General features: G+C 36.1%; 1 protein-coding gene across 4 annotated transcripts in view; it reads left to right on the top strand.

Annotated features, from left to right (window-relative positions):
* Positions 1-25,127, top strand: part of FGF12 (fibroblast growth factor 12) — a 570,669-nt gene that overhangs the window by 455,413 nt on the left and 90,129 nt on the right. For 2 of the 4 annotated variants that reach the window (XM_047788848.1, XM_047788832.1), the window contains one exon: positions 4,139-4,216. The exons of the other annotated variants lie outside the window; for them this stretch is intronic. In XM_047788848.1, coding sequence (XP_047644804.1) covers positions 4,139-4,216 — 78 coding nt within the window. The remainder of the gene's footprint in view (positions 1-4,138; positions 4,217-25,127) is intronic. 4 annotated transcript variants of the gene reach the window in all.

Here is a 25,127-nt window from a genome sequence, read left to right as displayed (position 1 = left end):
GCGGCTTGGATCCTGCGTTGCTGTGGTTGTGCCTGTGGTATAGGCCAGCAGCTACAGCTATGATCCAACCCCTAGCTTGGGAACCTCCATGTGCTTCGACCCTAAAGAAAAAAAAAAAAAGAAAAAGAAAGAAAGAAATCTATCTTTCAGGTTTCACATAATCAAAATCTACAGGTAGCAAAAATTTAAATAAGCATGACACAAAGGTCTTATTCCTTAAGACATTTGTATCTTGAAGCAAATAACCAATAAGAAGAGATTTAATCTTTTAAAATCAGGTTTTATTGCTTTTATCTTTAATAACAGCTTTACTGAGGTATAATTCACATTTATCGCTTTCCCCCTGTGTATCTTTTCCCTTTTATTAGTTATAAAAATGTGTGTGTGTGTGTGTATGCATGTGTGTGCAAATATGTGTGTTTAGATGTGGTATTTTAAAATAGAGCATGTTGACTTTTCGTTTGTTTGTTTTTGTTTTTGTTTTGTCTTTTTTAGGGCCGCACCCGTGGCATATGGAAGTTCCCAGCCTAGGGGTCTAATTGGAGTTGTAGCCTCCAGCCTACGCCACAGCCACAGCAACTCAGGATCTGAGCTGCATCTGTGACCTGTACCACAGCTCACGGCAACGCAGGATCCTTAACACACTGAGTGAGGCCAGGGATCAAACCCGCAACCCTGTGGTTCCTAGTTGGATTCCTTAACCACTGAGCCAAGTCGGGGAACTCCGAGCATGTTGACTTTTGAAAGAAACAGTTAGTAAAATGAGTTTGTAGTACAGGATGGAGTTAGAGTGTATGCAGCAGGAAAAAAAACTGGAATTTTCAAAGTTTCTAATTGATATGTTAATTTTGCTGGTTACCTCCCACCCCTCTTAATGCCTGCACCAATTCTGACAATTGTTATTGCCCTGACATTCTAGAGTTTAGACAATAAGGCTTAGAGTGGAATTTATGTCTTTGTAAGGAACATATAACAAGATTATGTACTTGACAGAGTTTAATATCTCATGTTGGTTGCAACAGCCTTTCCTTGAGTTCCTGTGAGATTCCCAGCTTGTTCAGTTGTCTGCTCTTGGGGAGGACAGTAAACCTACTTAGACACCTCTACCTGGTTGTCCACTTGTGCATTCATTCAGTATTTTGTTCAGCAAGTATTAATTGACTGTCTTTTCTATGTAGTGACTTATCTATGCTTGATGTTATGGGGGTTACAGAATTAATAGGAAGTGACCCCTGCTTTTAAGGAGGGACTGGTAAATAACCAAAGTTGGGGAAGACAGTGAATAATAGTGTAACAGATTGGCAAAAAATAAATAAATAAATAAATAAATAAATAAATAAATAAATAAATAAATAAAATAAAATGCTATGGGAACACAGAGGGAGCAATTTAAATTGAGAGGTCTGGAGTTCCCGTTGTGGCACAGCGGAAACGAATCCGACTAGAAACCATGAGGTTGCAGTTTCGATCCCTGGCCTTGCCCAGTGGGTTGGGGATCTGGCATTGCCATGAGCTGTGGTGTAGGTTGCAGGTGTGGCTAGGATCTCCCGTTGCTGTAGCTGTGGCGTAGGCTGGCAGCAACATCTCCGATTAGACCCCTATCCTGGAAATCTTCGTGTGCCGCGGGTGCAGCCCTAAAAAGACAAAAGACGAAATAAATAAATAAATTGAGAGGTCCTAGAAGGTTGCATGCAAAGAAAGCATATTTTCATGACTCTGAAGGATAGATAGGATTTGGGTAGGTAGAGAAGCGGAAAAAATGTTAGGACTTCCAACTTGACAAAACTGTTGATTTACTGGGTGCTTTCTAGGTGCATGACACTGGGATGAATGAATTTTTCCCTGTGATCCAACTTCTTTTCCTGTCCCCGCAATAGAGGAAAAGAAATGGAAGTCTGTAGAGGTTCATTTTGTTTTCAGGCCAAAAGAGAGTGCAGGGAGCAGAACCACTGCCATATTTGGTAAACTAAAAGATCATATTTTCCTTCTTCATCATCATGTCTAGCACACTGGTTGGCAAACTTTTTCTTAAGGGGCCAGATAAGAAATATCTTAGACTTCTCACATTTACACAGTCTCTGTTACAATTACTCACCTCTGCCGTTGTAACTCAAAAGCAACTATGGACCATTCATAAATGAATGGGCACACTGTGTTCTAAAAGATTATTTATGGACACTGAAAGTGGAATTTTATGTAGCTTCCACATTTCATGAAATTTGATTCTTCTTTTGATTTTGCTCAACCATTTAAAAATGTTAAAACCATTCTTTTCTCATGGCTGTACAGAACTAGGTGGTGGGTTGAATCTGTCCTGCAGGACATAGTTTGCTGACCCCTGATGGCACGTAACAAGTGCTTAATAAAAATTTATCAAGAAAAATAATTCATGGAAGAAGAAAAACCCTACTCCTAAACCCTACACAAGGGTATGGCTCACACAACTCCTGGGTCCTCCCTTTGACTCCTGGTATCTAGAAATGGCACTCCTGGCAATTCTGGACTCTGCAGCTTGAGTGGCCATTGCCCTTATACTCAACACTGAGGCCTGTAATTTTAGGTACTGCTACACTGTATATAGATGCATCTATTGAAAAATAATAGGTCAAGAAATCAGCTGAGATAAGGCGTTGATTCTGATATCAAACCAAGAAATATGTCCAGGCCTGCTCTTGAAGTGAGCAAAGATATGTTATACCTTAAGTCATTGTGTTTGTCCATCATTAAAGAGCAAGAGCTTTTTGTGTTACCTCCTTTACAAACAATTGGATTATCTTCAGTGGTCTCCCTTTGTTAAAAAAATAAGAAGGAAATCCCTGAAGCTGGGCTTATTTAGAAAGTGCACATGATGTAAATCTGATGATATTCCTAGAGCATATTGATGAAATCCAACATACTTAAATATACTTAGCAAGATATAGGACACCTGAATATCTTTGAAGTAGACCTATACTCAAGAGACAAAGACAAAGCTGTTGGCAGCTGAAAGTGGATCTCAGGGGCATTTTAAATTTCATCAGACATTTTGCAGTAAGTTCCTTGAGTTGGACTTACTTCTGGGATGCCATCCTTTTTGATCTAGAAGTAGAGTCTTGGTAGCCACTAGGATGTTAGAGTTTTCATACAGATCTGTCTGATTTCAGAGGTGCTAAGAGTCTATTCATTATGAAGATTCCACTTAATATAGTGTAAAGGGTGGCCTTGGCAACTTTTCTAGTCTCCCTTTTGGTAAGAGTCTTCCTCTGGGAAATGGAGTCATCATAGCCACTTCTTTGGGTTGACGCAGTGATTAGATGAGATAATGAATCTTTTAAATTATTTTAATCACCCACTTATTAAAAGTTTGTTTTTATTTTTAATTTATAACAGAATTAAAAATAGAATTCAAGTATTCCAGTTCCGTGCTATGTTTGTTATGAACTCAAGTTTCCCCTTTTAGTCCCTTTTGGGTCTTATACTGAATATGAACAAATCATTTCCTATCTTTGTTCTGCCCACACTTATCAAAAAATAAGGTGTACCCAGCCAACTGTATTCTTTGGTTTTTAAGAAAAGGCATCCTTCAAAGACGTTTTATTGACAGAGTGAATTAACACAAAATATCAGATCAATTCAGTTACTGTGTGCTAGAAGAACATTTATTCATTCTTCAGATTTCTGACTATGCTATGGACTTACAGTGATTTGTGAAAACAAACCTGAATATCTTATGCCAAATGCTTAGCAAAAGCCTAACTCAAAATGAGATATTAGTTTACATGATGGAACAATTGATTCCTTTGATTTTCCCCCAAGGAAAAAAGAGTGTTACAGTCTTTAAAGATGAAATATAACATGAGTGTTAGCTCCTCTTTAGCGCCAGTAAGGAGTTTGCTGTAATTCTACAGAGCTGTGCTCTAAAGCTCATTTCCACTGTTCATACTGATGCTTATCACTTAAGATGATTTTGTATCAAAGAAGAATAGGAATAGTAATGCTTCGTTAGACAGCATCAGAATATTGAAGGACATCTTCAGACTCACATGATTTTCCATTTGACCCATCAATAGACTATTGAGTAAGGTCTTATTTGAATTTAAAAGTTTATTTCCTGTGGTTTGAATTTTAAAACTCAATTTATTTTCTTCCTTCAATTCAGAGAATTCCATGGAAGAGCCAATATAGTGTTTTGTTTAAATCAGCGCTTCCTAACTTGGCACTACCTGCAAATTACATGGTGAGATAAAAGTAAAAATGAAAATCATCCCTGGACTCATATGCATATTTAATTGATTTGGAGTATGGCCCAGATATAGATTTTCTCCCCCCTGCCCTTTCTTATATTTTAAAATAATATCAGCTAACTTTAACCTGTAGTTTTTTGGTTAAAAACTAGTAGTATAAATTAGCACTTCTGAAATTTTAATGTGCATCAAAGCTACTTGGGAATTTTGTAAAAATGCAGACTCTGATCCTTTTTTACATCTGGGGTGGGGATGTTGCTGGGGCCAGCATTTACTGATTCACATTTTCAGTAAGGAAGATATAAAATAAGGCTTGATTTTGTTAGGAAACTTTTAATCTATGAATGCCTTGACCACACTACTCTTTATGAAATAATTAACTTTGGCTTAATTAGATACTCAACATGATCTTATAATTTACCCTTAAAAAAATGACCATTCTTACTGTTACCTTGTTTAATTCCATCTTACATTTATTGAAGACCTATTACCTGCTCACTCTCTTGCCAGGCTTGCAGGGAATGTACAAAGAAGAAAAATACGAATCCTATGCTTTCGTAGCTCAAAGAGGAGGGGTGATGCTAGTGACCGTAATTCAAAGTGCAGAGCCTTAGAAGATAAATGAAATGTTTGATTTTTGCTTAATTTTGAGATGTTATGCCCTTTTGTTTGAGACACTTTCCAGGTTTTGGTATTTCGTGAAATGGAAAGTCTTTTTTTGTTTGTTTGTTTTTTTCTTTTTTTCTGTGAAGGATGTATGTGTGTGGGGGGGTGGGGAGGTCTTAGGAATTTTTATCTGTTTTGTTGATGGATGTGTCTAGAGTACCTAGAAGAGTATTTGAGTAAAAAAAAAACCTTGAAAAAAGTAGGTGTATGAAGTGTTGGTAACAGATGTCTACCACCTGGTATTTAGGAACAGAGACTTTGGAAGCACGCACTGTGATGGATGCCCATTGTAAAGGTAAAGAGCCCCGGACATATCATGTCACACCTGGGAAAATGTCATTATGGGAAAGTAGAGAAGGAATGAAAGGATGTGGGCAGGGCACTCTTATAGATCAGGCATTTCAGACCCATATGGAAGAATAGATATCACTCTCACCCATTTTCACTCTTCCCTGAAGCTCAGTGGGATCTATGGTTAAGAGGATAGTTTGTTGAAGCAGTTCCAGGATGGGTGTTTGGAATACTTAATCTTCTGTTGGTAAGTTTGAACCTGAAAGTGAATAGAAGATCATGGGATTTTTGTGGAGAAAGTGTAAATTTCACTTGGTCATTGCTGAGAAACTTCTCTAAATATAAGATCTTTTCTTCCAATATATTGACTTATTCTAACATAACCAGCTATTTCTCTTTCTGTTTTTAAATTGTCAAAGCAAGTGGTACTAATAAACTTTTAGGATTTAATAAGGTTAATAAATGGTAATAAATAAGATTTTGATTATTTCTAGGAAACTTAACATTCATTTTATGTTATTTTATAATATATTCTAATCATGTAAAATTATCTAAGTATCACCAGCCAAATCTAAATACTGTTGTGAAAACTTTTTGTAATTGTATAACTTAGTGCTTAAGACATGTTTGGTTGAAGTCATTATGTTAATCACCTTCCTTTTCCTCAAAAAAAAAAATAGATTTTGAATATCTTTCAAGAAATTAACAAAGTGATCAGCAGCTCACTTGCCAGGGGAATTAAGAGCAAAGTTTATGCCTCCCACTGCCAGCTTTCTTGCACAAAGCAAATGTCAGAGACAGCACATGGGGAACTTGTAATGGTTTAATTTACATGTATGGAGTCAGCACAAAATTAATAGCAGTCTGTCACCAAGGTTTGTTAGCTAACTGTTGGGTTTTAATGTTAAGCAGATGAGTGTGAATTTTAACAGCACTGTTTAAGATCCTCTTTGGGATCTTGCTTTTTCTTTTTTTTTCTTTTTAATAATGATTTTTATTTTTAATAAAAATAAAAAAATAAAAATAAGGATCCTGCTTTTTCTATTCCTCTCTGCATGTTGGGTTTCAAGCTATCTTCTGAATATGTTCTCTAGTTCTTCAAGTATTAAGGTGGCAACCTCTGATGTCTTTGGCAGTCGACCGACCCCCTCCTAATGAAATCAGCTAGTCACCTTCTCAGAAAAACAGACCATAAGGCAGAATTTCCAGGGCCACTGCTACAGTTTTCTGCTTTACACAGCCCTTTCCCTATAGAGGACAGACAATTCAGATTTTCCCACAGGAGAAATGACTAACTGAATTTTCTATAATCTGACTCTACCTAAAATTATGGTTGGTAGGGAGAGTTCATTTTACTAATTTAAAGCCTTATCTATTTGTAAGGAGTGTGTTTAAAACATGTCTTATAATGTAAAAACATGCCTTGCGATGTCTTTTTTTTTTTCTCCCACTGCCTAATTGAATAAATAAAATTCCTAATTGAATAAAGTGTAAAGGGGACTGTGGTGTATTCCTAATTGGATAAAGTATAGGGTTACATTGTGCCTAGATGTAACCTCTCGCAGGCCCATGATTTCTCTACAGTCCTACAGACACATTAAGTCACAAAGTGTCAGTTCAGTAATTGGAATATAGTCCAAGGAGTTAACCTAGACTTTCAACTTGATTTATCAAGAGCTAAACCCTCCCTTCTTAGAGTCTCTTACTACCCCTTACTATCTAGCACTGTATTAGTTCCGCCAGAGTCGAGGTGTTTGGTGGAGGGGAAGGAACTTGTAAATACGGTACAGGTTTCCTTTGTTCCAGCTCCATAAACCCTGGGCTTTGGCAGATGTTTAAAGCTGAGGTCTTTGGTTAAACCTGTCTAATGTAAAAGCCTTCTTTCGTGACTCCACCCCTTTTCTCCCTTCCTCTCCCCCTCCCTCCCTTCGTCTCTCCCTCCCTCCCTTCCCCTCTCCTCTCCTCCTCGCCCCCTTCCTTTCTCTTCTCTCTCTGTCACTCTTTTTGGCACAGCTTAGATCTTAGCCAAATTTAACTTTCTTAGATGTGAGTCAGGTCCCAGTCCTCTGTGTTTTACTTCTGCTGATAGGCAGCACTCCTCAACTCTTCCTCCTTGCTGGTGGGGAAGAGAGGACTTACAGCCCTGCAACAGCTTTCTCTGGACAAACCTGATAACCAGTTTTCTCCAAAATCCTATTTCTGGCCCTCGAACCTCTATTTATATCTTATTATTGCTAAAGTGGTCCAAGAGTAATAGAATATGTTTCCTTTCATCACCTACGTGAATTTTGCCTATGGAGATTTGTGTAATAAACAGAATGTATTCTCATAGCCACTGTATGGGTGTCTCAATGAAGCTGGAGGCAGAAAGAATCCCAGTTAAATATGTTACATATTTAAACAAGTTCAGGATGGAGAGAATTCTATTCATTGTGATTTCTGAACCATTGATTTGGCGCTAATAATTAGACATGATCAGATTTTTGTGGGAGATCGAAGGTGTATAAAATGTAGCAGTTGTCTTCATGGGCACACAACCTAATTGGGAAATCAAGATATGTTCAGTATAGATGAACTTGCTTCTGATACTGTTGATCAAACTATATTGATGTGGCATCTTGTCATTTGGTTATCCATTTAGTCTGCTGTTTGCCAAAGGGAAAGGCTTATTCAGTAGGCATGGGGGTATTTTGGCATGATGATTTGGATTTGGCAGTTGGTGGAGTTGTTGATCATTAGCATGGAGATGCTTCAAGAAAGGGAAGATTGGGGCAGGGAAGGGGAAAAAATTCAAAGAGCAAATTAACCTGGAATTGGTTACTGCTTGTGTATTAAACAGGCTACCTCTACATGTTTTACTGTCGTATCTGTCTGGAAAAAAATCACAATAAAGGCAGGTAAGCATTAGAGACAAATATAAGGGAGTATCGCATACAGTCTCTCCTACGAGATGGGCTAATGATTAAAAATTCTGGTATTAGACCCAAAGTCCCTAGGTTTGAATCCCTGATGTGATCATGAAATCCAACACCTGGCTAATTTTCATTGGTTTATCACATGCTTAAACAAACTTTTTCTTTACCCATTATCTAAAGTCATACTGTTTTTATTACTTTGTGCCAAAAAAAGATTCATATGTTTCTTATGTCTTATATGGGAAAAAAGAATATTTGATTGTTTTTTTTTCCTTTGAGGAAATATTTTAAACTCCTCTCAATGTACAGGTTTCCTTAGAAAGTATACCCCCCCCACACACTCCATTTGTAAACATTTCCTTGATATCTTTTTTTAATCTCAAGTCCATAGAATGTGCATATTCATATGTGGCATGTTGGGGAAAACTTACTGCATTTTACCCAGATGCTTAAAATATCCTTGTTCCAATCCAGTATGTTTGGGGTTTTATAATAATATGATTATGTTCAATTCATTTTTTCCTCTCTATTTTATAGATATGCTGGCAACTACATTTTACATATAAAAAGTTTACTTCAAAGCCATTCAGCCATAGCCTCAATATCTATTTTCACTGTAGTTCTTATTCATCACCCAAAAATAATTTTTAAAAAAATGCAATGTAGTTGCTTGCTTGTTATGCAATATTTTCATTTTTAAAGATTTCCCACATTAAAAGTTTCATAGCAAAACCTTCCCTGATGATATTAGACCAATATTTTCTCTTCTGATTCTGTTTGGCAGTCATATTAATCAAGCTCTAGTCCCTGACCTTGAAAAGGAGACTGAATAGAGGGATTGCCCTTGGGTATAATGAATTGACACAAGAAAAGCCAGTCTGGTTGGATCTTAAATGCAACAAAGTAATTTGCTTGGAATCTTGAGAGAATGCTTTTGTATCCTTTATTAGAATATATTCAGCTGAGTAACTGCAGTTATATAACTGATACTGATGGCGGTGCTGATGAGGGGGATACAAATACATGGAAACACATACACACAATATACATAAAACATATGATAAATTCTGATTAAATGACAAGGACATTTCTTGAATATCCTAAGTGTTGATTATAGCATACAACCTTCAATTAATTTAGAAATATGGGACTTTCTTAGGTTTTCTTGTTCACTGCTTTCTTTCTCCTTACTTGGAACAAGAATTTATTTCATATGTCATTGATAAAATAACTTCCAGCCAGCAATCTGCTCGTTTTTGCTTGTCTATTCTTGAGCTATACAAATGTTTTTATACTTTCTTTAAAAGTACAAAAAAAATACTTCAAAATAATTTGAATCTTCATTTGGATTATAGCAAAATAATTAGAGCAAAAGAATAAGAATTAGACCAAAAGACTAAGGTGGTCAATATTTATGTTTTCCAGGCGTCAAAAAAAAAAAAAAAAAAGCAATCAACTCCAAACTAGTTATGGTTTAAATACATTTCCACTATAAACAAACATTAATTATTATTAAATCAGTGATGCTACCTGCCATTTTAACTTTTTTCATTGTATTTTTACTCATGTAAAATTCCCTGGTTCCAAAAAATACCTTTCCACACAGTTAAACTGTAATGTCTGTTCATTTTGCTATCATTTCACCACTGTTTTACAAATATGGAAGCTCCATTGGAGATATGTTCTCTAAATCTCAGGATAATTTAAAGATTAGAATTCAGGAGTTCATTTTTTAAACATATATAGCAGAGTCAAGCCCTCTCAGAAGTTAAGCTCGAGTTTAAAAATAGAACGTTTACCACAGGTTACAATGAGCTCACCCTGTTTTGTGTAGAGTGTAACTTTTTAGTTCTTACAAAATGTGGAAAAGTTAGTGTTTTCCATGACTGCTGACATATTGTTCTAAGGAAGAATGCTAGCGAGGTACTATATTCTCGCTTAATTGTGAGAAAATTCCCTAGTCAAGACTAGAACATTTGGTGAGCAAAATCAACCAGCAAAGTCAGCACTGAAAAGTTTGTCATGATATAGATGAGCTGCATGTAATCAATAAGGAAGGGTGGAAGCCAAATGGCACTGATACAGAGGTATCAAGGAAACTTTAGAAATCAAAACCCTAGGAGAACATGGGATACAAATTTAAACAAAATTCCTCAAGATTCAGGGTTGCGCATCATAATAGGACATGTGTGTGCAACTGAAACTGGAATTAGAGCATTATCTGAGCCTTGGGTATTGATGTGGAGATCACTTAGGAATGGATAGGCAATATTTTAATTGCTGTCGAATAGAAAGTTGAGTTGAAATAACGGAGTTTCGAAATCAAAGCATGGATTTAAAGTCTTGGTTCTATAGCCAAACACAAATGCTGGGACTCTGACAAGGCATTTAATACCACTAAGATTCTCCCAAAAGGAGATGGGGTTGTACTTAATCAAATAAAATTTTTGAAAATTGGAAAAGGCATATACCAATAATGATACAGATTTTATATTTTAAAAAATAACTAAATTGTTATATTTCCTTTGCATAGTGGCTTATAATTTAACAAGGACCAACCACTAGTAGCATCTTATATTTTAATCTTTCAGAGCATAAGTACAGTTGATGAGTTCATGGAAAGCAGCTATTGAAGTGTGAGATTTTCTGAGAGTCAATAATGTTTCAAATCCACACCTTACAAAACTAGAGTTAGGAGTTCCTGCCGTGGCTCAGTGGTTAGCGAATCCGTCTAGGAACCATGAGGGTGCGGGTTCAATCCCTGGCCTTGCTCAGTGGGTTAACGATCCGGCATTGCTGTGAGCTGTGGTATAGGTCATAGATGCGGCTCAGATCTGGCATTGCTGTGGCTCTGGCATAGGCCGGCAGCTACGGGTCTGATTAGACCCCTAGCCTGGGAACCTCTATATGCCACAGATGTGGCACTAAAAAAAGACAAAAAAAAAAGACTAAAAAAAGAAATTAAGAAAGAAAACTAGAGTTGGTAAAAACTAACATTAACTTCCATGTAGTCACAAACCAGATCAAAGTTAATAAAATGAAAAGTCCAAAAGCTCAAGGTATCTCAATTCTAATCACCTAAGTTCAGGAATGCTCATTGTTCTTATATGCTACCGTCTATTCATTTGTGCATCTATCCAAGGTAAATATATCCAATAAAGCCATAAAGGACATTATTCTCAGAGAGGTGTTACATAGGAATCTGTTTTATTTTGGTCCAATTAAAATGATTCAGAGATAGAGCATATTGAGGGGGAAAAAAGTAAACTTAAGTTTTGAAAATGTTTTTACTTTAAATGCATTAAATATGTAGCCTATGCCAGATTAAATGGCATGCAAATTGGTATGCATCATTTTTAAAGAAACATGGATACATATGCATATCCTAGTATCTTTACTTTGTAAAATATGTAAATAAATTAAATGCTTGTAAATAAATTTATATTTATAAATACATATTAATGTAGAACTCTCTACATATTAAATATCCGTCAGCTATAGATTTGTGTATGTGGGTGTGTGCAAATGCAACACAAAATTTGTATAGAGTACAAATCAATGAGGATAAATTATTGCAAAAGTATCAAAGGATTTCTCCTTTTTACATACAGTCTCTTTAAAGGCAATATATATATACATTTGGTATATACATATTTGGTTAGTTGTTGAAAGTTTCAATTATTTAACTATTATAAGATCACCTAAATTTATAAATCAAAAGCTGGAAACTTAAAGGAAAGACTCAATCACATGGGAAATAAGACTCTGCCTCACTGTAGCTAGTTGGATACAATTATGACAGAGACAGCACAAGGACGAGCTAGCTGGGTTTACTATTCCTTGGCCTGAGCATGAATATTTATGACTATGATTTCATCATCTGGAATAGCACAACCAGACAAGCCATAACAGTGACGTGCAATTTCTGTCCTCACCTCATCAGAAAGCTCTATAAATCTCACTAAATGGGCTGTTTTACCTCCTTGTAGAATACCAGAGTCTTCCAGGTGGGAGCACTCATTAGATGCTGCTGTATAACCCTTGGAAAGACATTAATGGCCACTGGAGAGGTTCTGTAGGTTTAATACACACCTCTCCAGGAAAAAATTGTATGTGTTTAGATTAAATGTTAACAGATTTCTCTCTTAATTTAAAAACTGTCTGGGAGTCAGAAATGAGAACTATTTACATTTAGTCCTTGGAAAATATAAGTTTTAATGATTTTAATGCTTTTAAACAACTAAATTGATGATTTATCAGAGGTTGCAATAAAAAAAACCTGAAATAATGGTGGGAAATCAAGTTGTACCTATATTTGATATGTAAGACAGATCCAGTTGTTTTTTTTATCACATTAAATATGAATTTAATTCATTGTAAAAATTTATGCTATTATATATACTTCAACCTTATGACTTTTGTGCATTGATAACTCATACTTTCCTGGGCACCATAACCAGTTTGCCCTCTATAAATCAAACTACTCAGAAAACACCTAATATAGTAAAACTCTGAAATGTTTTTTCTCCTCTGATCCTAATTTTCATAGGTGTATCTCACTCCTGCACTTATTTATTGGCTTTTTCTGGAAAAAGTATACATGGGACAGGTACACAGTGTTCATGATATTAATAATTTTTAACTTTTCTTTTACTTTAACAATAACAGCAACATTTTACTGAAGTCTTAAATACAGTGTACCCACCAGGTTGATAAATGCTCTGCTCGTAGTATTTCTTTTAAGCTTTACTGTGGCCTTTTATAGATGTTTATTAACTTCCATATCACAGATGAGGAAACTGAGATATCTACAGATAAAGTATTTTCCCCCAAGGTCTTACAGTTGGTAAGTGGTGGAATCACACTTCATATTCTGCTCAGTGTGGTTCCTGAATTCAAGTTCTTTTTACCCTTCACATTAATGCCTCTCATTTATCCTCAGCTGTGGACTGATATAATTTCCATAGAACCTTAGCAAAAATTGTGCAGTGTTCCCTAATATTCCAAATAATTTCGAGGTGTTGTATATGTGTTTGAAACCAAATCATGAGAAAGTATTCACTTGTTTAGTTGTTATAACTTCTTTTGACTGAATTATTAGACTTTTCATTGTGTAAACTCTTAGAGAAGTTGAACTCCACAATTAAATGTAAACATTAATATGTTCCAACTTGATCTTTTAAGGTTTACATATTAGCTCAAGAAGCTTGATGTCTGCCTACTTGTGGTAGCAGATATTTTGAGTTCAAAGGTAAATTACAGATTATTGCTAGTCCAGTATTACATATTATTGTAGTTATTCTCTGTACATGTTTCCGAAATAGCTTCTATGCTTATCTTAAATGATAAATTTATCAAATATCCTATACTGCCTGACCCTGTGCTGAGAATAGGAGTAACACATGCACATAATTGAATAAATATATATTATTTCTTTTACAAAAATGCATCATAATACTTAGGGGATATTATATATAGCTGTTTTAAACAGTTATAAATGAATAACAAATGTTATGCTAACAGTAATACATGATCCATTCCCTTTATAAAATGAACAGTTTTCATAGCTGAAGTCATTCCTTTTTTTTTTTTTTTTGTCTTTTTGCCTTTTCGAGGGCTGCTTCCTGTGGCATATGGAGGTTCCCAGGCTAGGGATTGAATCGGAGCTGTAGCTGCCGGCCTACGCCAGAGCCACAGGAACGCGGGATCCGAGCCGAGTCTGCAACCTACACCACAGCTCACAGTAACGCCGGATCCTTAACCTGCTGAGCAAGGCCAGGGATCGAACCCACAACCTCATGTTTCCTAGTTGGATTCGTTAACCACTGCGCCACGACGGGAACTCCCATGAAGTCATTCTTTGAGAAAAATTTCTTGCATGTTTTATGTAGAAATCTCAAGAAAACTTTATTTTTTTTATTTCTTTATATATATATATATATTTTTCTACTGCACAGCATGGTGACCCAGTTTTTTATTATTTTTATTTTATTTGGGGGGGGGAATGCACCCATGGCATATGGGAGTTCCCTGGCTAGAGGTCGAATTGGAGTGGCAGCCTGCTGGCCACAGCCACAGCAATTCGGGATTCAAGCTGCATCTGCAACCTACACCACAGCTCACAGCAATGCCAGATCCTTAACCCACTGAGAGAGGCCAGGGATTGAACCTGTGTCCTGATGGATACTAGTCAGCTTTGCTTCTGGTGAGCCCCAATGGGAATGCCAGAAAAACCTTAGACTTTCTCTGGACTAACTTGAGATGGCAGGGCTCAATATGTAATTCAAATAACACCGTCTTCTCTTCCATACTCAGGCTTTAGCCATACCCCAATTTTTTTTCAATTCTTTTTATTAATTCCTGTATTGACTATAGTTTGTGTGTCTAGACATGTCTTACAGAAAATCAATAGAACATACTAATTTCCTCAGTCTTGGTTTCTTACTGTTGGCTGAAGCTAAATTAAGTAATTCCTTTTCTCCCTCCATCTTTCCATCCTTTCTTCTTTTTTCCCTCCCCCATTGTAACATTTTTATTAAACTTATGTAATATGTATTACTCTTGCCAGGATTCATGATTTGTCAATATTGTCTTATTTCCTTTTTCCCTTTTCTTTAATAGGATTAGTTCCATGTCTGGGACAAAGGTCTAAGATCAATAACATAGTCTATCTGCTCTCAATATATTAAACTGTTTGGGAGGCTAAGATTAGGTGATGGAGCACTTTTGTGAAGTATACATTTGAGAGGAATGTTGTAGGTTCCATGAGCTCTTAGAAATTAGACCATATCTCTTTATCCAGAATCAGGTTATCTTTTTCTTTTAGTACAAAAGTAAGGAGATCAGATGATTTTTTTTAATGTATTTTACATGCCATTGGTCAGAAATTATGTCTGAGTTTATCGATCAATTCAAAAATCCATTTTAAAGGGAATAGATTTTATACTGCTAAAATAGTTATTAAACAACTAACTTGTCAATAGGATTTAGTTCCTTTTTGTTGCTTTCCTTGGCATTAAGACAAATCAGTTCCTTGAGGACATAATGAGAGCAATGTTAGAAAGGCAATAACGTGAAAATCACACTTGATATAATACTTTTTATTATCATTAATCTTTCTTGTGTTCTTTTTCTTTTCAATTTCATTGAGATATATCTCATGTGTATTAAGTAGTAGTTTTCAGAATATTTTTCCTGATTATCCACTCAATTTTTTACCATGGCTGACATTGATCAAATTAGAATGATCGCTGTACTAAAGACAGATGATTATTTTTGAAATAGTCAGCAGTAAAAAGCACCTTGACAAAGCCACTGATTCTACTTAAAGGTGGCTGACCTAGGTACACACATTTTTATTCCCTCTGTCACTCTATGGTTGAAAAAAATCCTGTATCCTTTTTTTTTTTTGACAACATCCCTGGCATGTGGAAGTTCCCTGGTCAGGGATCAAACCCACAGCAGTGACAGAGCCACAGCAGTGACAATGCCAGATCCTTAACCTGCTAGGCCACCAGGAAACCACCCTCCATATCCTTTCTTAAGAGCCTGGCCTGTTTCATCATCCGGTTGAAGAATTTCTTCTATTGCTCCATTTAAAATATCTCTGATTTGCTTACTTTTGGATACAGGGAACATGTGCTCATAATTCCCATTATAAAATAATTTCATGATTTTTGAACTGTTTTCTCTGTAGATTAAACTTGATTTCTCTTGGAAGTTCCTGTCGTGGTGCAGCGGAAACAAATCTGACTTGGAACCTTGAGGTTGTGGGTTTGATCCCTGGCCTCACTCAGTGGGTAAAGGATCCTGTGTCGCTGTGGCTATGGCTGTGGCCCGAAGCTGTAGCTCCAATTAGATCCCTACCCTGGGAACCTCCATATGCCCCAAGGGTGGCTCTAAAAAGCCAAGAGGAAAAAAAAAAAAAAAACACAAAAAACTTGATTTCTCTTAAGCCTTACTTCTTAGGGCAATGTTTTGTTGTTAAATCCTCTTTATTTTTTCCATTTGGAAGATAACACAAATGTGACAGGTTGGTATCTGTAATGGTGAACAAAATCAAGTATTTTAGAAAATCTTCCAAGGATAGCTAAGTCTAAGAGGTACTTACTGACTACAGTGGTAAATCACTCTTATTCTCTTTGTTTTTAACTCTTGAGAGGATTAATCCAAAACATTTAGTGATGACCTAATGTGTGCCTGCTGTCCTGCCAGTTATAAAGAATATAAAAATGAACTATGGTGGTTTCTGACTTTACAAAGCTCCCAGTCTGTGTGAAAAGGAATCAAGAAAAATTCTTAAATGTGTTGTTGTTATCTTGTGTTTTGACTTCATGGTTGGAGATCGCCATTTCATGTCCACTTTACTCATCAACTTCCAATAAATTAACTTGGGAAAATACAGTGTCAATAACTGTCAAAGTCAAAATATTAGGTACTTTGGGAGAATTCACATCCAAGTCTCTAGATTCCCCAGTCTAGAATTTTATAATGAAATCTTATCTCACTAGAAAATTCCATGTTATATAATACCTTCAGAACATAAACATAGTTTCAAAACATCTACCAGAAATTACAGCTTTAGTTTTAAGACGGTTCTTCAAAAAGCATGCTCCAACCCAAGGTAATCTCCAGAATTAAAAATATGAACATCACCATTTATCTTAATAGAGTAATAACTACCAGCGTAAGTTTACAAAACGATTTGTTGGCCATGCTTGTGGCATGTGGAAGTTCCCCAAAGTTAACTATCATTCTGATTTTTAGCACACAAATACTCCTTTTTGTTCCTGAATTTCATATAAATAGGATCATCCTATATGAGCTCATTTGTAGCTTTTTTTTTAAATCCACTTAACGTTTCTGAGAATCATGTTGTTTGTTTTTGTTTTAGTTTTTAATTTAAGACTGTTATTTATTTATTTATTTATTTTTTGCCTTTTCTAGGGCCGCTCCCACGACATATGGAGGTTCCCAGGCTAGGGGTCCAATTGGAGCTGTAGCTGCCGACCTACTCCAGAGCCACAGCAACTCGGGGATCCGAGCTGCGTCTGTGACCTACACCACAGCTCACAGCAATGCCAAATCCTTAACCCACTGAGCAAGGCCAGGGATCGAACCTGCAACCTCATGGTTCCTAGTCAGATTTGTTAACCACTGCGCCACAATGGGAACTCCATAAGACTGTTTTTTAGAGTAGCTTTAGGTTCACCATAAAATTGAAAGGAAGGTATGGAGATTTCCCATATGTATCTATTTATCTCTAGTTATCTCATTTTTATTGATATGTAGTATTCTTTTACTTTGTATAAATATATCACGAGTTGTTTATCGATTCTCCTAGTGATGGACAGTTGAATAATTTCCAGTTTGGGGATGTTGTGAATAAAGCTGTTAAGCAGATTCTAGTCATGGCTTCTTGGTGGACATAGTCATTTGTCTTTGGAATTTGCGCTGGAGTAAAATTTCTGGCTCATTGACTGCCATATGTTTAGCTTTAGTAGATAGAGTCAACTATATTTCCAAAGCTGTTGAGTAAATTCATACTCCTCTGTTACAGTCAAATTTTGGGGTATAGTAGTAAAGTAGACTTAAAGGCAACATACAGCCTGATTCTGGCTAAAAACACAACTTATTCTCCAGCAGAACCAGGATAGACAGCACCAGACGGTACAACCAATGACATTTGCATGGAACACTCACTGCTCTAAGAGAGAGAGAGAAAAAAAGACGAGAGAGTAGATTTCAAGAGCTCTCATCACACAAAAAAACAATAGGAGGAATGTGTTCATTATATGTATTTATATCAAATCATCATGTTGTATACTTTAAATATATACAGGGTTTTTTTTTTTTTTTTTTTAAGCATGAGTAGCTCTATTTAGGAGAATGTTGTGCTAAGTTGCATGAGTTATATTTTCTTGGTGTATTTATTTGGTCAGCAGCCAATGTATGCTGTGGTGAGACCAAAGAGTTTCTTGAGAGAGGGACAGAATAAGTCAGTTTTTGTTCAAATAGCTTTACGTTATTGACTCATATTCAGCTTAGGACTTGGAATTTTCTTTATCGAGAGCTCACTATCATAAACAATGACGTATTTTTTACCTAGAAGAAGTAACACCTCCTGTTTGTGTTCTTTCCGAATACTAGTATCTAGACACCAGTAATGAAGTATGATCCACTTAAGTTCTGCATCTAAGAGAACTCTTTCTCTCCAGAAGTCCCTATGTTTTTTGATGCTTGTGGATTTTATTTTCTATGAATTTACATAAAAGAGCATCCAAATTGTATTATTCCTTTTGTAGCCCACCATAAGTTTAAAAACCTTCAAAGTATATTTATTTGTCCCATAATTTATTCAATTGTTTACTGCATAAAGAAAACATCCATTTTGCATTATGTTAAGTTGTCTAGAAAAACAAGGTTGCAGATATAGTACCCTATCATTTTTGTACATTTTCTAATCAGCAGTTTTCTAAATATAATTACCATTGAATTAATATTAGCAAGGTATGAATATTATTCTCATTAAATAAGTATATAAGGTATGATCAGAATTTTAAGGTAGAATATAGACTTTATGTATAATTTATTTATATAATATTTTGATATCACTTATTTATAAAAAATCACTTACTAGTTATTTTCCCTCAAGGATATTCTCTTGTGGCCAAGTATGAAGATGCTCTGGGATTTTTATTTTAGTTATAACATATCAAACTCATCAAAATCATGATTCTTATTCTTCTTTCTGTATGTGTCTATATAACAAGCTAATGTTTAATGCTCTAATACAGCCTACATTTAAAAGCATGTTTCTAGGCATTTTCCCCTTTGGCCAAACATGGCATATTTAGGGCCACAGAACCGAATTTAAAAGGTTATCAGAATAAAAATTAGAAAGGCACATTTTGGCATCCCCTAAAAGTTAGGTTATCTGTCCTATTTAATATAAGCCCAGATTTAATATAAATGTTATTTGAATTCTTATTGTTTCAGATTATCCACATAAGTGTACACTTCAGGTACTAAAAAATGGAGAATTGAGTGTATCTATGAAACAGTGATAATGTTGTTTTAAAAATATTTTTTAAAATAGAGGGCCATGAGATCCATGTCTGAGACCTTTTCCTGTTCTGGCTAGACCTCACCCTCTTACTGGTTGGATGCTTTTTTATGAAAGCAAATGTAATGATGCCATTAATGTCTTTTGATGCAAACTGCTTGAAAGGTGCCCCAGATTACCTTTGGTCAGGGTCATGTGCAAGTGGATAGAATGTAACCTTTCTTTTTCAGATAGCACTGAGAAGGTCACCTCATATACCTGTCCCATTTTGGTAGTCCTAGTACCATCAGAAAAAGAAAGAAGTTTTGTTTTTTCCCCGTTGAAGATACATTGTCCGGGAACAGTCTCAACTCATGAAAAGAATCAGAGCAAACAATGTCTTTTCAAGCACTACACAAAATAATCTGTGTGCCCTAGCCAGGAGAGCTGGAGTTTTCAGGAAGTCATTCATGAGAATCAGATTCTGTGTTGAAAAAAAAAACCCCACAAATTTCTTCTATTCCTAAGGTCTCTGTATTTCATATCTAAAGACGATATTCCAGGCCCTACCTGCTGTTCGTGAAGTGTAGAGAAATCCTTTTAATACCTTACTATGTTTTAAATATTCTAGAAGGGCAGAGTCAGGAAGTTGTACCAAAAATTTGACTCAACGCCTACTATTTGATCAAACAATCTTTTCTCACATATATTTGAGTAGCTGCTGCATACAACATCGTATGTAACTTTAATTACAGATAAATTTTAAAAACAGAATCCTTGATTCACACCAGAGTTTCAATATTAGTATTTTATCCTTTCAGTAATGAACATCTACTTCTCAAAGACTCTGCTAAGGGCCATGGAGGTTATTTCACATACCCTCTCTCAAAGAGCTCATGAGAATAATTACAATAAGACAGTGTTCTGCATTTATATAGACTTTACAATTTTAAAAATGCCACCACATTCACTATTTAATGACTAGAACAGTTCCATTTCAGTCATGGTGGACTGATTTATGGAGATTCGTGCATTTGATAACCAAGACTCCTGTGGAATACAAAAGGGCTGCTAAAATTAAAGTATTGACAACTCTTGGTTAATTGAATAATCACCAATTGCAACGGTGGGTAAAAAGAAGTAGTAAATATGTTTTACCAACTAGGTAGGACTTGATGATAGCCCAGTTTATTTAACTAGACAGTAAAAAAAAAATTACTGATCTGAAGTTTTTATAGTTACTTTAGTCCAGAAGACTGTTAAACAATATTAAAGGGAAACTATTGGATAATTGAAAAAGCTTGATTATCTAAAATACTCAGAATAGCTTAAAGCCACATTGCAGAGAATGTGATAAGTATATTCAGTGTTAACACATGTTGCACAGTGTTAACTTGTACGACATGAACAGTGATACTTCCTATATTCAGTTAACTTGACGATGTCAGGATAGGTGAAAACAGTTGCATGGAGAACATGAAAAGTTCCATATTGGGTCACGTCTATATATCTTAAAATAGCTTCAAAGAACATGGGGTTTTTTCAATTTGTTTTTTGTTTTTTTGTAATTTAATTTTGTTTTATTGACATATAGTTCATATAAAATGTTGCAATAATTTCTGCTGTACAACAAAGTGATTCAGTTATACGTAAACACACATCCATTCTTTTAAATATTCTTTTCCCATATAAATAATCACAGAATACTGAGTAGAGTTCCCTGTGCTATACAGCAGTTCCTCGTCGGCCACTCATACCATATACCGTTGTCAAAATTATTCTCTATGACAGCCTTTCAAGTCCAGTGTATATTGTGGACACGTCTAGGTTTTTAGTGACTGTTTATTAATTTCCCTTTTGTTATTTTTACTTCAACCCCTTTTGAGCCTGTATATCACATCTAATAGTTGGGTGAAATTTCTCCTCCTGGAAAATGGATGTTGATAACTTGGCTTCATTGACACTAGAGAGTATTACAAAACAGAAAAAAAAAAAATTCTGAGCCATTTGTCCTTCCCCGAGAGTTCTCATGACTGCTCATAGAATATAAAAGGAGAGAATCTTAAAGGGTCAGATAGTTAAATTCATTGATCAGTATATAGTCCTAATAAAGGATATCTTTAAGTCTTAATATATCATCTGCTTTGCCCGTATGGCTTGAATTCTACTTTCAGAAGCTAAACATTTCCCATTTGTCAACATTCCCTCATTATTTATCTTATTTACAACCAAACCCACCTCACCTATTTGGTCTTAATTTCTCCACTAGGTGACATAGAGGCTGTTGACTATCTCTTCCTTTAGTCCTTTCCATATTTTACCATCTTCAGTTTTTCATGCATTTGTCATTAAATATGGTAGAATCCATAAACAGAGAGTGGAAGCATTCATTAAATGCTTGACCCTGAATTATTTTGTTCCTGCTACTGATTTCTAGGTGTGGATTTCAGAAAGCTGTCAGCAAAATATGGGCCATGGTACAGACCCACCTCACTGGTATTCTCTCCTTATGCTGTTTTGACAGAGTGAAAGTTGGCTGACCTTTAAATAGTATTGTATGCATGCTTGTGAGGTGAGCAGAGTCAATTGAGCCAAATCTGATTGCATGCATGGATAACTACAAAATAACAATAACCCTTAAGCTAATAGGCTCTGAATGAATGTTTTTGTAGCCAGATAGAAAGACAAAATTACTTACCAATTTAATATTTTCCATTGAAGAAGCAATTATTCAGGGTTGAAGTCTTTTGGCCATGTCAAATTAGTAAATCTGCTTGCTGAGTATTTGGGATTAGACTGGAAACGTGCCTGCAGGATTGGGCAGGCAGCTTTTGTCAGCGTGTGTTAGCACCCTCTCACCTCTCCAAGCTTTTATCTTCAACATTCTGTTTCGTTTCTTGAAAGTCGCTTTAGATTTTCTTCTCATGTTAACATTTACATCTACTAGAACCAGGACTTACATGAAAAAGCCTGTCATAATATCTGAGAAATGAGTTCTTAAAATCTTTAGTCAAGGAGAGTATGTCTCCATGCACAAAATATTACGACTTTCAGAATTCCATGGGCAACACTACAGGATTTAGTATAAATTGTATTTACAGTGGGTATGCTTGGGGGTGACTCCCTGAAGATCCACTCTAGAAAAGAATTTGCCTCATTTATATATTTGCCCCATATTATGTAGTTGTATTTGCTCCATATGTGTGAAAGATGAATTATTTCCCTTGTACTGTTTTTAGTGGTTATTGATACCACCTATAGTTCAGTGATTCTTTTGTTGTTGTTGTTGTTGTTTTTTAATATTTTTGTAAGCTCTGTGTTCCCATGAGGCACAGTGAGTTGAAGATCCAGCATTGTCACTGCTGCACCTGGGGTAGCTGGTGTGGCATGGGTTTGATCCCTGGCCTGACAACTTCCACATGCCACAAGTATGGCCAACAAATAATTTTGTAAACTTATGCTAGTCGTTATTATTCTATGAAGATAAATGATGATGTTCATATTTTTTAATTCTGGGGATTTACCTTGGACTGGAGCATGCTTTTTGAAGAACCGTCTTAAAACTAAAGCTGTAATTTCTGGTGGATGTTTATGTTCTGAAGGTATTACATAACATGGAATTTTCTAGTGAGATAAGATTTCATTATAAAATTCTAGACTGGGGAGTCTAGAGACTTGGATGTGAATTCTCTCAGAGTACCTAATGTTTTGGCTTTGATAGTTATTGACACCATATTTTCCTAAGTTAATTTATTGGAAGTTGATGAGTAAAGTGGACATGAAATGCCGATCTCCAACCATGAAGTCAAAACACTGATCACACTAATCACGTGTGTAAACCGTTATATCTATGAAGTCTTTTAGTGATTAAGGACCTCAAAGCAAGGGCTTGGCTGTCACTCTGATTTGAAGAGGTCTGGCAGATGTTGAATGTCTTCCAGTTTGTATAGCCCTTTCTACATCTTTCAGAATTGTTACTGACTCCCTCTTTTCGTCGCCCACTGCACGTACTGTTCATGACCACTTTTCTAACACAGATCAAATTGTACTAAATTCGGAGTTCCCGTCGTGGCGCAGTGGTTAACGAATCCGACTAGGAACCATGAGGTTGCGGGTTCGGTCCCTGCCCTTGCTCAGTGGGTTAACGATCCGGCATTGCCGTGAGCTGTGGTGTAGGTTGCAGATGCGGCTCAGATCCCATGTTGCTGTGGCTCTGGCGTAGGCCGGTGGCTACAGCTCCGATTCAACCCCTAGCCTGGGAACCTCCATATGCCGTGGGAGTGGCCCAAGAAATAGCAACAACAACAACAACAACAAAAAAGACCAAAAAAAAAAAAGACGAAAAAAATTGTACTAAATTCTACCATTTCCTACTCTCCGTGTATGATTTCTGTGTGAATTCCTTCAGAACAGGGAACATGTCTTTGCATGTTTCTATTTGAGTGCCTTGCATCCTACCTGGCATGTAATGGTACTTGATAAATGTTTGCTGAATACATATTAAGTTTTACTTGATCAAATGCCTAATTACTCTCTGCTTAAATATTTGAGGGAATTCACACCTAGTGGAAAGGGGCATCATATAGGAGTCTTGGAATTAGAATCTTCTGAAAGGGAAAATGTTCATTTGTTTGGGAGATAATGTCCTATTATGAGGATAAAATAACCATTTGGTTCAGAGAAAACTCAGACTTTGTGACATTCTGGATCCAAAGGGTAAAACCATGCTGATAGCTCTATCAGTTGGATTTGTCTAGCAACATGAATTTTAAATTTTTAAAAATTATGGATCATCTAGGCTTAGATTCTGAATTTTAAAATTAGCGTTGGGAGTTCCCGTCGTGGCTCAGCAGAAACGAATCTGACTGGCATCCATGAGGACCAGAGTTTGATTCCTGGCCTCGCTCAGTGGGTTGAGGATCTGGCATTGCTGTGAGTGGTGATGGAGGTCACAGACTCGATTCAGATCCCGCGTTGCTATGGCTAAGGTGTCGGCCAGTGGCTACAGCTCTGGGAACTGTAAACTCCTAGCCTGGGAACCTCCATATGCCACCGGTGCAGCCCTAAAAAAAGGCAAAAGATAAAAAAACTTTCACTTTTGGAGTTTCCGTCGTGGCACAGTGGAAACGAATCTTGACTAGGAACCCTGGGTTGTGGGTTCGATCCCTGGCCTCGCTCAGTGGGTTTAGGATACTGCATTGCCATGAGCTGTGGTGTAGGTCACAGAGGCAGCTTGGATCTGGCATTGCTGTGGCCGTGGTGTAGGCCCACAGCTGTAGCTCCGATTAGACCCCTAGCCTGGGAACCTCCTTATGCCACAGGTGTGACCCTAAAAAACAAAAATAAAAATAAAAATAAAATCAGCATTGGTTTTGACTTCATTAGGTCTTATTGCACGTCTTCTTTCACATTTATCAAACCAACTTTTGTCAAGATAATCATTTTTAAAAAATGATTTATTCCCTTTTGAAGAAGTAATAGGTTCATTTAACTGAAAATAATGATGTAAAACAGTATTCACTGAAAATCTTCATTCCACCTGTCTGCAGCCACTCTTTGCTATGGGCTACTAATGTTGTAATTTTCTAACATGTAGGTTAGAGGATTTTGGGGGTTTTTTTTGTGGGTTTTTTTTTTTCATATATAAACAGATGTGTCTATTTACTCCACTTTGTTACCAAAGATAGACACTCTTCACACTGTATCTCTACTTTCATCTTTCCTCTTAACTATGCTTCTTGGAGATTATTCTGTGTCAGTACCCAGGAAATTTCTGTACTTTTTAAGTCATGTGATATTGCATCATCAACTTTGCCATATATAATTTTATCAGTCTCATATTGGGGAAGGTTTGCTTGATATTTTTGTTGTTGTTGTTGTCATAAACAACAGTGGAATCATAAACATAAGTATTTATGAATATTTTAAAGTATATCTGTAAATTCCTAGAAGTAAGATGGAAAGCAGAACATTTGTGTTTGCTAGATA

The sequence above is a fragment of the Phacochoerus africanus genome, chromosome 1 (assembly GCF_016906955.1).
Source record: "Phacochoerus africanus isolate WHEZ1 chromosome 1, ROS_Pafr_v1, whole genome shotgun sequence".
Lineage (NCBI taxonomy): Eukaryota > Metazoa > Chordata > Mammalia > Artiodactyla > Suidae > Phacochoerus > Phacochoerus africanus.
The sequence above is the reverse complement of the archived record's forward strand: the minus strand, read 5'-3'. Positions and strand labels throughout refer to the sequence as shown.